Below are 11,857 nucleotides of genomic sequence, written 5' to 3' on the forward strand. Positions count from 1 at the left end.
AAGACCTACACGAGTGAGTTGGGTATTAGCTATTGTGTTGCTGTATTTTGCTGCTGAAAAAAAGGGTTTGGCCAGGTATTGATAGGGTTGGATTGGCTGAAGTTGATGGGTTGTTGGGATGGGATGTTGCTAGAATATTAGAACCGTGAGAATGGGCTAGAGGAAAGGAAATAAGAAGTGCTTTGATTTGGGTCTGGGGGAAATTGGTTTTGGGTAATAAGGAAGTGGCCAATAATTGTTTATAAATTTATTAAGGAACTTCTTAATCTTAATGAAATAAAATAATGAATTTGATTATAAAATAATTAATTTAATTTCAAACTAATTAACTCAAGAATTATAATTATGACTTAAATTAAAGTAAATTAATAAAATATTTAAGTAAAGGTGAAATATTTTGAGATGACTTTTGAATATTAAAAAAATAAATTAATTAGATACATGATTATATAAACCATATAAATTATTTAAAATTTATTAAAAATGACAATCTATCTAAGAGTAACTTGCAAACTATATTTTATAAAAACTAATTATTTTTAAAACGTTTGATATTGAAGAAGTTTGATGAATAATTTATCTATTGGAGGTCCCAAATTAGGTGTCAACAGAGTATACATAGTGCTTAATTGTACTAATTTCATATCTTTCTCTATTTCTACAAGTGTAGGCGGTGGCAAGTGAAGATTCCTAGAGTTGAAGCTTGTTAAGTAGAATTCTCTCAAGAAGAGGTATGTCCTTATATGTTCAAGGACATGGTTTATATTTTCTAGTTTTCTTTCATTAAAGACTTTGTATTAGACATAAGTTTCTTTTTAATGTAAGGGTCGTGACCCTAGTATGAGATTCTTAATGCTTGTGTGTAAGATAGCTTATGATGAGAGTTAGTTCTTCTTACGTTTTATAAATGAGTTCGCTTATTGACTTTACTATGAAAATTTTTAATTCCACACTACTTTTCACACCTATGTGACGAATGAATGCTAAGAGACTTGTATAAGACCTCCGAGAGGTAGAATATGCGGGTAACGTCTAAGGGGTGCTCTCGGGTCATTACAAACTTTTTATCAAAGCATAAGGTTAAATGGTTTAGGATTTAGTGTGTGTTTGGTATGAAGGAAAATGTTTTCCATGGAAAATGTTTTCCTGGAAAACAAGTGGATTTTGGACTTATTTTCTCATGTTTGGTTGGTGAGTAGAAATTTTTTTTCAGAAATGATTTTTAACGTTTGATTTATGAATGAAAAATATTTTTGAAGAACATGTTTTATTTTTACTAGAGTAGAAAATAATTTATCAAATTGAAATTATATTTTTTAAAAATAATTTTTTGGGGGTGGGGTGGTGGGGATGGGGGTAGTGAGGGGAGGCAGGAGGAGGGGGTAGGAGTGAAAAATAAAAAAATTGAAGTTGATAGTATTTTTAAAAAGCAAAATTGACTTTTTTTGGGGGGTGGGGTTGGGGTTGGGGAGGCTGGTAGGGGTGGGTAGGGGGCTGGTCAGGGGGGGAGGTAGGAGTTTAAAAATAAAAATTTGAAGTTGAAAAAATTATTAAAAAGCAAAATTAATTTTTTGGGGAGGGGTTGGGGTTAGGAGAGGAGGGCTGGGGGGAGGGTGGTCAGGGATCGGGTGAAAAAAATAAAATTTTGAAATTGAAAATATTTTTATTTTTAAAAAAATTGATGTTTTTCCAAAAAAAAATGTAATTTTAAATTGGAGGAGAGCTTTGGAAAATGTTTTCCTTAATTTTTTAAAGGAAGTCATTTTCTTTAATTTTGAGGAAAATGAGTTGATTTGGAAAACATTTCCAAAACTTTTGCCCCAACCAAACATGAGAAAATTGGAAAACACACTCTTAAAGTCTCATTAAGCCACATCTAGTAGCATTTTGTTAATTGGTGTGAGTGGTGACACATCTATGAGCGAGAGGCTTTATGAGGATACAAGTTTCACTTTCTTCATTACTCTTGTGTCGTGACATAGAGTTGAGGTTATGAATGTCTTATCCTAAATCTCTTTTCTTGTGTTTATTGGATATGAATACAAGAAGGACGCCCGAAAAGAGAGTGGAAGATAGTGTGGTGAATGAGGAAGTTCCTCCCCAAAGTGGACAAGTTTCCCAAGGTGGACATGTTCTTCAAGGTCAACAAGTCCCTTTGGTCAACCAAGAAAATGAGATTTCGGTGGTTCCCCCAGACATGTACAATGAGGAAGTTAGAGGGGCTCTTCTTACCCTAGCCTGAGCCATGACGGCTTAAACAAATAGAGATGTAGGGGATGAACTGTCTTGAGAGTACTATGGCCTCTAAGTTGAGGGACTTTGTGAGTTTGAATCCTCCTACCTTTCTTGGCTCTAAGGTGGGAGAGGATCCCCAAGCATTCTTGGATGAGGTTTATAAGATAGTCCATGCTATGGGTGTGTCTTCTAGGGAGAAGATGGATTTGGCTTCATACCAATTGAAAGAGGTTGCTCAATTGTGGTACACACAATGGAAAGATAATTGGTCGGTTGAATAGGATCCTATAGAATAGGAAAATTTTAAGGAAGCATGCTTAGAAAAATACTTTCCCCATGAGAAGAGAGAGGTTAAGGTTGAGGAGTTCATAAACATTAGGCAAGGTAATATGAGTGTGGAGGAGTATTTTTTGAAGTTTACCTTGTTGTCTAAATATGTTTCATCTTTGGTGTCTAATCCTAGAGATGAGATGAGTAGGTTCATAATAAGTGTTTCCAATCTTGTGAAGGAAGAGTGTCGTACGAAAATTCTCCATGGTGACATGACTTTGTCTAGGCTCATTGTGTATGTTCAATCCATTGAGGAGTCTAAGCTTAGGAGGAGAGGTAGATATGTGAAGAGGGGAAGAACCGATGAGCAAGGTAAACCTAGGTTTAAAAAGAGGCCTCCAAATCAAGATGTTCCTAGTGCTCCTAAGGCTAACTATGACAGAGGTGGTGTTCCCAAATTTATAAACCTATTTGTTCAAATTGTGGGAAGAGGCGCTTTGGACCTGTCTAGACGGTACTAGTGGGTGTAATGGATGTGGAAAGAATGATCAAAAGGTGAGATATTGTCCTAGTATTGCTTCTAGGAGAAGAGATGTCAAACAAGCTCCTTATAATGGTCCAGGTGTTGATGAACAAAATAAGAATCACTTGTATGCTCTCCATGCTAGTAAGGAAGCAAATCCGAATGATGGTGCCCGTAAGTTATAATTCCTTACCTTAGTAATGAGATTTTATTGTGTTATTCTTAAGTAGGAAGATGGGTTCTTACCAAGTTGGGGAGTATGGTGAACAGTTGGGTTAATGGACTTTAGTCTCTTCTCTTTTATTCTATTCAAGATTGAGAGTTAGAACTTTCTAGTAGAAATGTGCATGAATTGAGATTCTTTTGTGAAAAATGAGTTTCATGATCTGCTTACAATTTTGGCATGTTTCCATGAATTTATGTTTATATGGTAAAATGAGCTTACATAATTTTCTCTCATGTTGATGTGCATCTATATTGAATGGACTAAATGTTGCATGACTAGACTTATGAGCATGTTTAAAGTGATTACTGAAAATGTTGCATATTTGTGCATTTATTCAAAATTGGTATGGTGTGCTTCGAAATGTTGTAGTGAGTTTGATGATATGTGGATAAGGAAGTCCCTCCTATGTGAAATGAGAATTGTGGAGTTATTGCATGATAAGTTGTAGATGGTGTTCCTACTTTCTTATTGTGTTTTCAGTCTCTTGTTATGTGGTTTTATTTTTCCTCCTAGCCTTGTGAAGTGCATATGATATTGTATGCTTTATTTTGGGTTGTTGCTTTGGTCATTTCCCTTTAAATGGTTAAGTGTAATTTGAGGACGAATGTTTCCAAGTAGGGGAGAATGGACCGACCCTCAAAATGAACATGAGTTTTATAAGTTAATAACATGTTAAAATAATGAAGAATCACTTTTGAAGTCAGTTTTAAAAAGTCTTGAAGTCAAGCGTCAAAGGACAACCAAGACGTCCGAAAACTAGCTTTTTACGTGTTGGTGTGTTCTATTTTGTCGTTCATGTTTTTATGTGTTGTTTGGAGTCTAAAATCAGTGAAGGTGACCCTAGTGTCTTAATAATAAAGTTTAGGGTCAAAACTTTCATACACGAATACGAAAGGACAAACCAAAGGGTTCTTGAGGAGGGATCAAGCTTTGGCAAAGAGGTTGTCAAGGCAACGTGCAGGCAGTACCTTTTTTAAGGTGTTGGCGCGTTGCACGCCCTACACTTAAGGAAAAAAGTTTCCTTGCGATGCGAGCTTGTCACAAACCTTTCTGCCTCAAATTGAATTTCAGAAATAAGATTTGGAAGTGCCTGTGTGACGCGCAACCATGTCCCAAATTTGGTCGTGTTGTTTAAAAGTCAAGTTAGACTTTAAAAAAATGTCCAAATAATGTAGGGGTATTTTGGGAGTGTATTATACATTCATTTTAAGTCATTTTACACTTATTTACCCAATTAAAAACCTATCCCTTAATTATAATTAAAAATAGAAATTCCTTTCTCTGTAAACTTTCTTTAATCAAATTCTCTATTGAAGAACCTTCAAGTTCCAAGGAATAAGACCAATTCTTCAAGTTTTCAACCCGAATTTCGTGGATAGATCTTCATTAAGGTATGATCATTTCATTCTTGATTCTTCTCTCATTCAAGGAGTCAATTTCAAAAGTTTTTCAAAAGATCTCAAAAACCCAAAAACCTTATATTGAATTCTAATCATGAGTTCTTGAATTAAAAGGTTTAAATTGATGATTTATGAAGTATTCAATGTTGATTGATGGTTTTATGATATAACAAAAATCCATGAAATCGTGTATTCCTTGAATTCCTAATTATGGCTCTAAAGTGTGTATATTGATTATGATCTAATTATATTAAATTCATGTTCAGATTGTTATGGCCTATTGAATTATATGTTGATCATTGTTGGAATTGTTCATAGTTTTATTTATAGTATTAATATCTATCTTAGGTTTTGTTGAATCATTGATATGGATAAGTTGGTGGTCTAGTCTTATGGACATTGTAATTGGTAAGTTCTATTAATGTGTAGAATTGTTTGAGATGTTGAGGGATGGTGATTTTGGCTATTGGAACGTGGTAAGTTGACCTAATCCCCTTATTTAATGTAGAATTTATATTGAATTGCTATTTATTGGTATGGTTCACTTATGATGGTGGTGTTTAATTGTAATGTTATGATCATGTCCTTGTCAGCATTATTATGTGAATTATAGTATTATCATGTTATGAATTATATGGGTGTACAAAGTGAATGATGATATGGTATATGTGAATGTATAATATAAAGGTACTCAAGTGATGCCTATATGGTCTTATATGCATGATATAATGTTATGATTGAAAGTACTTCTTCTCTAATTGTTTCTATATGATTATGTTAGCCTATGAAGAGTTTTTATATGTTGATAGGGTATCATACTTAGGTAGACTTAGTTGTCCCTACTTGATACATGAATGATATGATGAATGTTTTGTCTTTATTTGGCACGTTTAAGTTCCTTATCTTTATACATGAAAGTGTCTTGAATATGATCTCTTGACTTGGTAGGCATAGGCACCCTTGTCTTGAATGAATGAAAGAATGAATGTCTAGGATCGCTAGACCTAAAGTAGGTACCCTTCTATGAATGACTAATGTGAAAACCCTGAATATGAAAAAAGGTTAATAATATGAAACCTTGAATATGAAAAGAAGGTTTATAATGAAGTGGTGAATTTGGTAAAAGGAGGTTTTCCCTCCGCTTTAAACGCCTTTTCCCCGCCTGTTCAAGGCACCTTTGTAGGAATCGGATAGACCTAGCATGGTACCCGTTTCATGAATGAGCTACCTTAATGAACCTTGATCGGTAAGTGGATCCCTTCTTGGTAGTGGTTTTATGAGTTGGTAGGGCTTAGAGATGGTGTCTTCTCAAATACTATTATGTGAATGAACTTACTCTATGAGAACCAAGGTAAAGCACCGAGTGGATTAGCTTGTCGTAGTAGCTCTACTTGAGAATGAGACTAGAGTACAAAGAAGCCTTTGATATTGTCATGCCCCGAGCCTACAACTTGGACGTGGCCAACACCCAATGACCATTGTTGGTCTTGAGTGAACCCTTGTCCTAGCTTACTTAACTCAGCGGAAGATTTAACTTAATCATAAAGCGAGAAACATTCTCATAAAAATAACTTAAGTAAATGTTTTGGCCAAAATGGTACTTGAATCTCAAAATTAGGATATCTGGAAAAAAAAAGTCAGTAATAAAATAAGTGACAAAAGAACTTACATCTGACTGACTATCTATGAAGCCTGTAATAACTGAGATGGATCTTGCGACAGACCCTACAACATTCTATTGAACAAAACTAGAAAGAAATGATGGATCCTCTGGGAAGCAATGAGGCTCAACAATTGACTTTGAATTGCTCAATGGATCAACGGAGCATTGGAATATCGATCCTAGTTACATGCGTCTGCATCATGATAAGATGCAAGTCAACTGGCATCAGTACATTGAATCTACGAGTATGCGAGTTGGAATGCTAAAACAACATAAGCTTGATAAGGAGTAATAAGGAACCCTTATTTAGGCTCTGCTCAATTCATGAATAACATAACACAAAATAACTAACTCATTTAGTTATATAGCAGTTTAAAGACATGTGCAATATGAAAAAAGTTGTTTAAAACATAGTTTTCAACTCTATGTATCCAAATATACAACTGATTCTAAGATGTACATAAAAATACAAAATAATCTGATGTAAGATCATAATCTTAATAAAAGAAATCATGCTTCCTCTCAAAGTCTACTCGTAGAATGCAAGACACATACCCCCATTCATACTAAGAAGAACCTCTGGAGGAACCATGCAACACTGTTGTGGAGTTTCTCTAACCGACAACCATAACTTAATAGTTATAGTGATGATTATACGATTTACCTCACGCTTCCAAAGTCCATCCTAACATTGACAGAGTACAGGACCTGAACTGCCTAATGGATCCACTAGTAAATTGTGAAAAGGGTTCATCTAAAAAGTATAACCCTTTTCTACTTATAATGGCAATATCGTTTATGGGAGCTGTGAGTTATTTGGACCCCCCCCCCCAGATCAGTGTTTAATACTAATCCCAAAAATATACTTGTCTTGTATGTTTTAAAAACAATTTTCTTATGATTTGAGATTAGTTCTCAAAGGCTATCTTGGAAATCTCAGTTTCCTGTTTGCTTCATTTATAAAGCTATAACTCTTTTCTGAAAACTAGCCCGAAGGATCTTTGAAAAACTTAGTTTCCTTACTTATTTAAATGTGAAAACATTTTAAAATCACTTTGGGGACACTTAGACCCCTTATACTTTTGAAGGAAAGAACTTCAACTTAACTCTTTACTATTTATTCTTTACTTAGTTTGAAACTTGACTCTTAGAGAATAATTAGTTTCCTTATAGTTTTTAAGAGATGCACTAACTCTTTGATCTTTGTTTTACTTGAAAATTTAGCCTTAAAAACAAAGTTAAAATGTTTGTTTAAGACTCTTGAAACTTTGAAAACTTACTTTGACTTTCTCCTTAACTTTTAGACTTGACTCTTAACTTCTTTGACTTTGATCTTAATTTCCCTTGAATTGGATTATGGGTTCAAAGATCATGATCTCGTGTTTATGGATGATTTCACGATGTTTAGATGTACCTTAGAGTATTGGAATTGACTAGTAAATGTGGGTACAACACTCAGAAACTAGTACGAAAAAATGGGGAATGAATGGGGAATTGTCATCCTTGGCACTCTGAGAGGCTTGGGGCTCCAGGCTCCAAACTTTAGAGGCCATGTTGAGGTGATCTGGCTGGAGTGCCGCCCCAAGTCCTTACGAATTGACACTGTCCTGTGGGTGCTATGGGAGGCGCAGTGCCCTAAGGCCCTATGGATGTGCACTTGACCTTTCTTCTCTGTTTCATCTCTAAACCTTCTAAACTTCTATGGATCTTTCCCCAAACACTTAGAGTCACTTATACCCTCAATATTCAATATATTAGACTCATAAAACACCCCGGAAACACGAATGAAAACAACTAACGGTATACTCCATCTCAATCAAAGAATTCAAACATAACAAGGACTAGTGCTACCCCACCCTCATATAGAAGTTTTGGTTGTTCGAAAATGCACAAAACTCACTTTTCAACTTAGTCAATTTTCAATATTTTTTATTTTTCTTTCCAAAAATAAAAATTTCCAATTTTAACATCTTTTCTAGTTATTTCTAGTTGAGATATGTTACAGATATCCCTTAAACCATGTGCCTACATCGGATGTGTCCTTAGTTCTACCTTTTTGCAAGTAGAACACCTTCCACGGTGTGGGGTCTTATGACACCGGATTTCATACCTAGCTAGTGTGATCTATGTTGGTTAATGAATATTCTCGTCATGTGGGATGTGCACTTTAGTTATTGGATAGGTTCTACAACGTCTGGGTAGTGGAACAGGACGTTATCTACACATAGCACGAGTAGGCTTTAAAAATGCTAAATTGAGTTCTCTAGGTCTTCCAAGACCATTTTGTGAAGTCCCCTAATTGTATGATTGACTTCTAAATGACTCATATGATGTATGGTATCCTTATGTTAGTATATTGAATTAGAAATGTCCTTATCTTTAGTAGTCTTAGGAAACAATTAGATGTGTATTGAAGAGGTTGTATGGATGGTCTCTTAATGTCTCACTTAGGTGGGTCTTAGAATAATCTTATGTAGAGGGTCAAATGCTTAAATGGGTTACTTAATGATTGTGGTCTTACATTATATGTGAACACTGACTTGATGATGTTTCTTATACTTCTCTTAAGAGGTTTTTACCAAAATATCATAAAAACATATCTTTAAGTAAATGTCCCTTTTTGCATGCTTTTCTTGCATGTTCACCATACTTAGAGCTTAATTGTACTAATTTTATATCTTTCTCTATTTATACAAGTGTAGGTGGTGGAAAATAAGGATTCCTAGAGATAAAGCTTAAGAATTGAAATTCTCTCAAGACGTGGTATGTCCTCATATGTTCGAGGACGTGGTTTATGTTATCTTGTTTTCTTTCATTAAAGACTTTGTATTGACATAAATTTCTTTTTAATGTAAGGGCGATGACCCTAGTTTGAGTTTCTTAATGTTTGTATCTAAGATGGCTTATGATGAGACTTACTTATGTTTTATAAAAGAGTTTCCTTATTGACTTTATTTTGAAAAGATATAATCATGCACTTCTTTTCATACATGTGTGATGAATGAATGGTAAGAGACTTGTATAAGACCTCCGAAAGGTTAAATAATTCGACAACGGCTAGGGGGCGCTCTCAGGTCGTTAAAATAAGTAGTACAATCCCTTAGTTTCAATTTTGCGTCTTACTTTATTTTTAAGTTTATTAAAAAATATCTTTTTCTATATTAATAACTCTTAAATTACATCATTCTACATGACATGTTTAAGAAGATCATAAGGTTCAAATGACATTTTGATGTATTGCATATATATTCGGTCAAAATAAGATATTTACATGTGAAGGACCTTCATTTCATGAACAAAAAAATAAAAAAAATTGCGAGAAGATACTTTCAAAATATAGTATTCTCATTTAATATTCTATCTTCAAAAAGGACTCTAATCCTCATTACATTAGTTTTTCCACAATGTTATTAAATAAGGCCGCCTTTGTCAATACAAAATGTATGAACCCTCAAAGATCTAAAATAAAAGTTGTAGTGATATTTTAGTGGTTAAGATGTGAAGAAAAGATGGCAAAAAGAATTAGCCACAATAGTAGCCACTAGCCCTTTTATAAGATCAATTCTCCTATCTTGACACGTTTAATTAATATGATTGTTTTAATATTTTGATAAAAAAAATTTCCAAAGATTTCTTCATGGATGAAAGCATCTTGGGACTATGGTAACAATGACATTGTATCCCAAATTAATTGTACTACAAAGTGCATAAAAAAGTTTTTAGTATCTAACTTCATCGGACTTGGGGCTATGGGATTATGGAAGGTATACGATTTCTCTCTTCCTTTACTCTAAGGCTCACCTGAGTGTTTGATAGTTGCTGAAGCGACTTAACAACTCTTACTTCTTTTATCTATCCAAGGAATTTTCACAACATTTTTCTTTAGTTGGGTTCAAAGTCCTTTGGAACATGTATCATTTGCTTACCTCTTATTTAATTGTGCATTTTGATACTGTTGAGTAACTTTATATTTACAAAAAAATATTAGTTATAAATAATGTATGATGTTTAGAATATTGAGAACTACTTGCAATAGGTATGTTCAACAAACAAGGATGATGTGTTTCATGACCTTAAAGAAATAATAAAAACATGCTAAATGTGGACAAATATCACTAGAGAGAGAACACATTATTTTACTGAACTGAAAATTAACAGTTGAATAAGGAAACTCCTGAAATATTCAAATGTTGCACTACCTTGTTCAGAAGTTGAACGTCAAGCTGAAAAACAAAGTGTGCTTGCAATATTTGATCCTTTATTAACTTTCTGAAGAAGGTCAGAGAAATATAATATATATATATATATATATATATATTATAAATTTATTATCATTTAAGTTATTTTTCTTTCTTCCTTTATTTCTGCTAATAACAGATAGTATTAAATAAATAGTATTAAATAATATTAGTATTTACTGTGTACTAATCCTAGTCCTATTAGGATTAGTACTCCTTAATCCTAGTCCTATTAGGATTAGTACTCCTTCCTATATATCCTATACATATCTCCCATGTATTCCCTTATTAGGTTAACACTTCAATACAATTAATATTCCTTCATGGTATCAAGAGCCAGAAAACCTAGATCCTCTTTTCTCTAGGTTTTTTTTTCTCTCTTTAGGGCACCGATCGTTCCCTTTCTTCTCTTGGGCGGTGGTAGCCATGACAACAGAGGTGGATCCTCTCGATTCACTTCCTTCTGGCATTAAACTCCTTCTCAGGCATCTTCGTGCCCTGATTCTCAAAAAATTATCAGACATAAATTACCTTACATGGAAAATCACCGTTCTTACAGCCCTTGAGGCCAATTACCTTCTCAAATACGTCGATGGAAGCACAGAACGCCGCCGGCAGTTATCACCGCCACAGACAAATCAGAAAAAACCAATCCGGCCCATGCCGCCTGGAAAGCCGTGGATGGCCAGATTCGATCATGTTTGATTGCGGTCATCTCTCCCACGGTTTAGAAACACGTCCGATCCTACACAACTGCTTCAGCCCTGTGGACGGCCTTCGCAACACGCTATGCATCAATTTCCCACTCTCATATTTTTCAATTGCGTGATCATCTCCACACAATTACCAAAGGCACGAAAACTATGGTGGAGTATTTAGACGAGCTCTCCACCATCATCATAGCCCTCGACACCGTGAACGAAATCATTCCCAAAAAAGATCTCGTCATGTGCGTCATTCGGGGGCTCCCATCAGCTTACTCCTCTATTAAACAGGCGGTTCGCATCAGTCCAACGCCCGTTGACCTGGCTACTCTCTCCTCATGGATAAAAAGTGAAGAAATCAACGTGGATCTGGAGAGAAAACTTCTTCTCCGAGAAGACACTGTTATGGAGCCGTCCACCGCCCTCACCGCAAGCCAGAATTATCGCGGGGGCGTGTCGGCGGCCGGCAGGGGAGTCCCGACGGCTACGGCAGAAACAGCGGAGGGCGCGGGCGCGGCGATCGGTAGGGCAGTCATTCGCCGTACAACGGTCAGCAGCACGACAGTAACAACATCCTGCACTCCTTCGGCAGCGGCGG

The 11,857-nt window shown here is 35.2% G+C and overlaps 1 protein-coding gene across 1 annotated transcript; it reads left to right on the plus strand.

The window, feature by feature from the left end:
• The first annotated feature begins 2,297 nt into the window (after positions 1-2,297).
• On the plus strand, positions 2,298-11,260 carry LOC104649162 (uncharacterized). The gene is made up of 4 exons (XM_010327907.2): positions 2,298-2,465; positions 2,745-2,877; positions 2,996-3,202; positions 10,941-11,260. The coding sequence occupies exons 1-4, from the start codon at positions 2,298-2,300 to the stop codon at positions 11,258-11,260; spliced, it is 828 nt and encodes a 275-aa protein (XP_010326209.2).
• Positions 11,261-11,857: the final 597 nt, after the last annotated feature.

This window comes from Solanum lycopersicum, chromosome 9, assembly GCF_036512215.1.
Source record: "Solanum lycopersicum chromosome 9, SLM_r2.1".
NCBI classification, from domain to species: Eukaryota; Viridiplantae; Streptophyta; class Magnoliopsida; order Solanales; family Solanaceae; genus Solanum; species Solanum lycopersicum.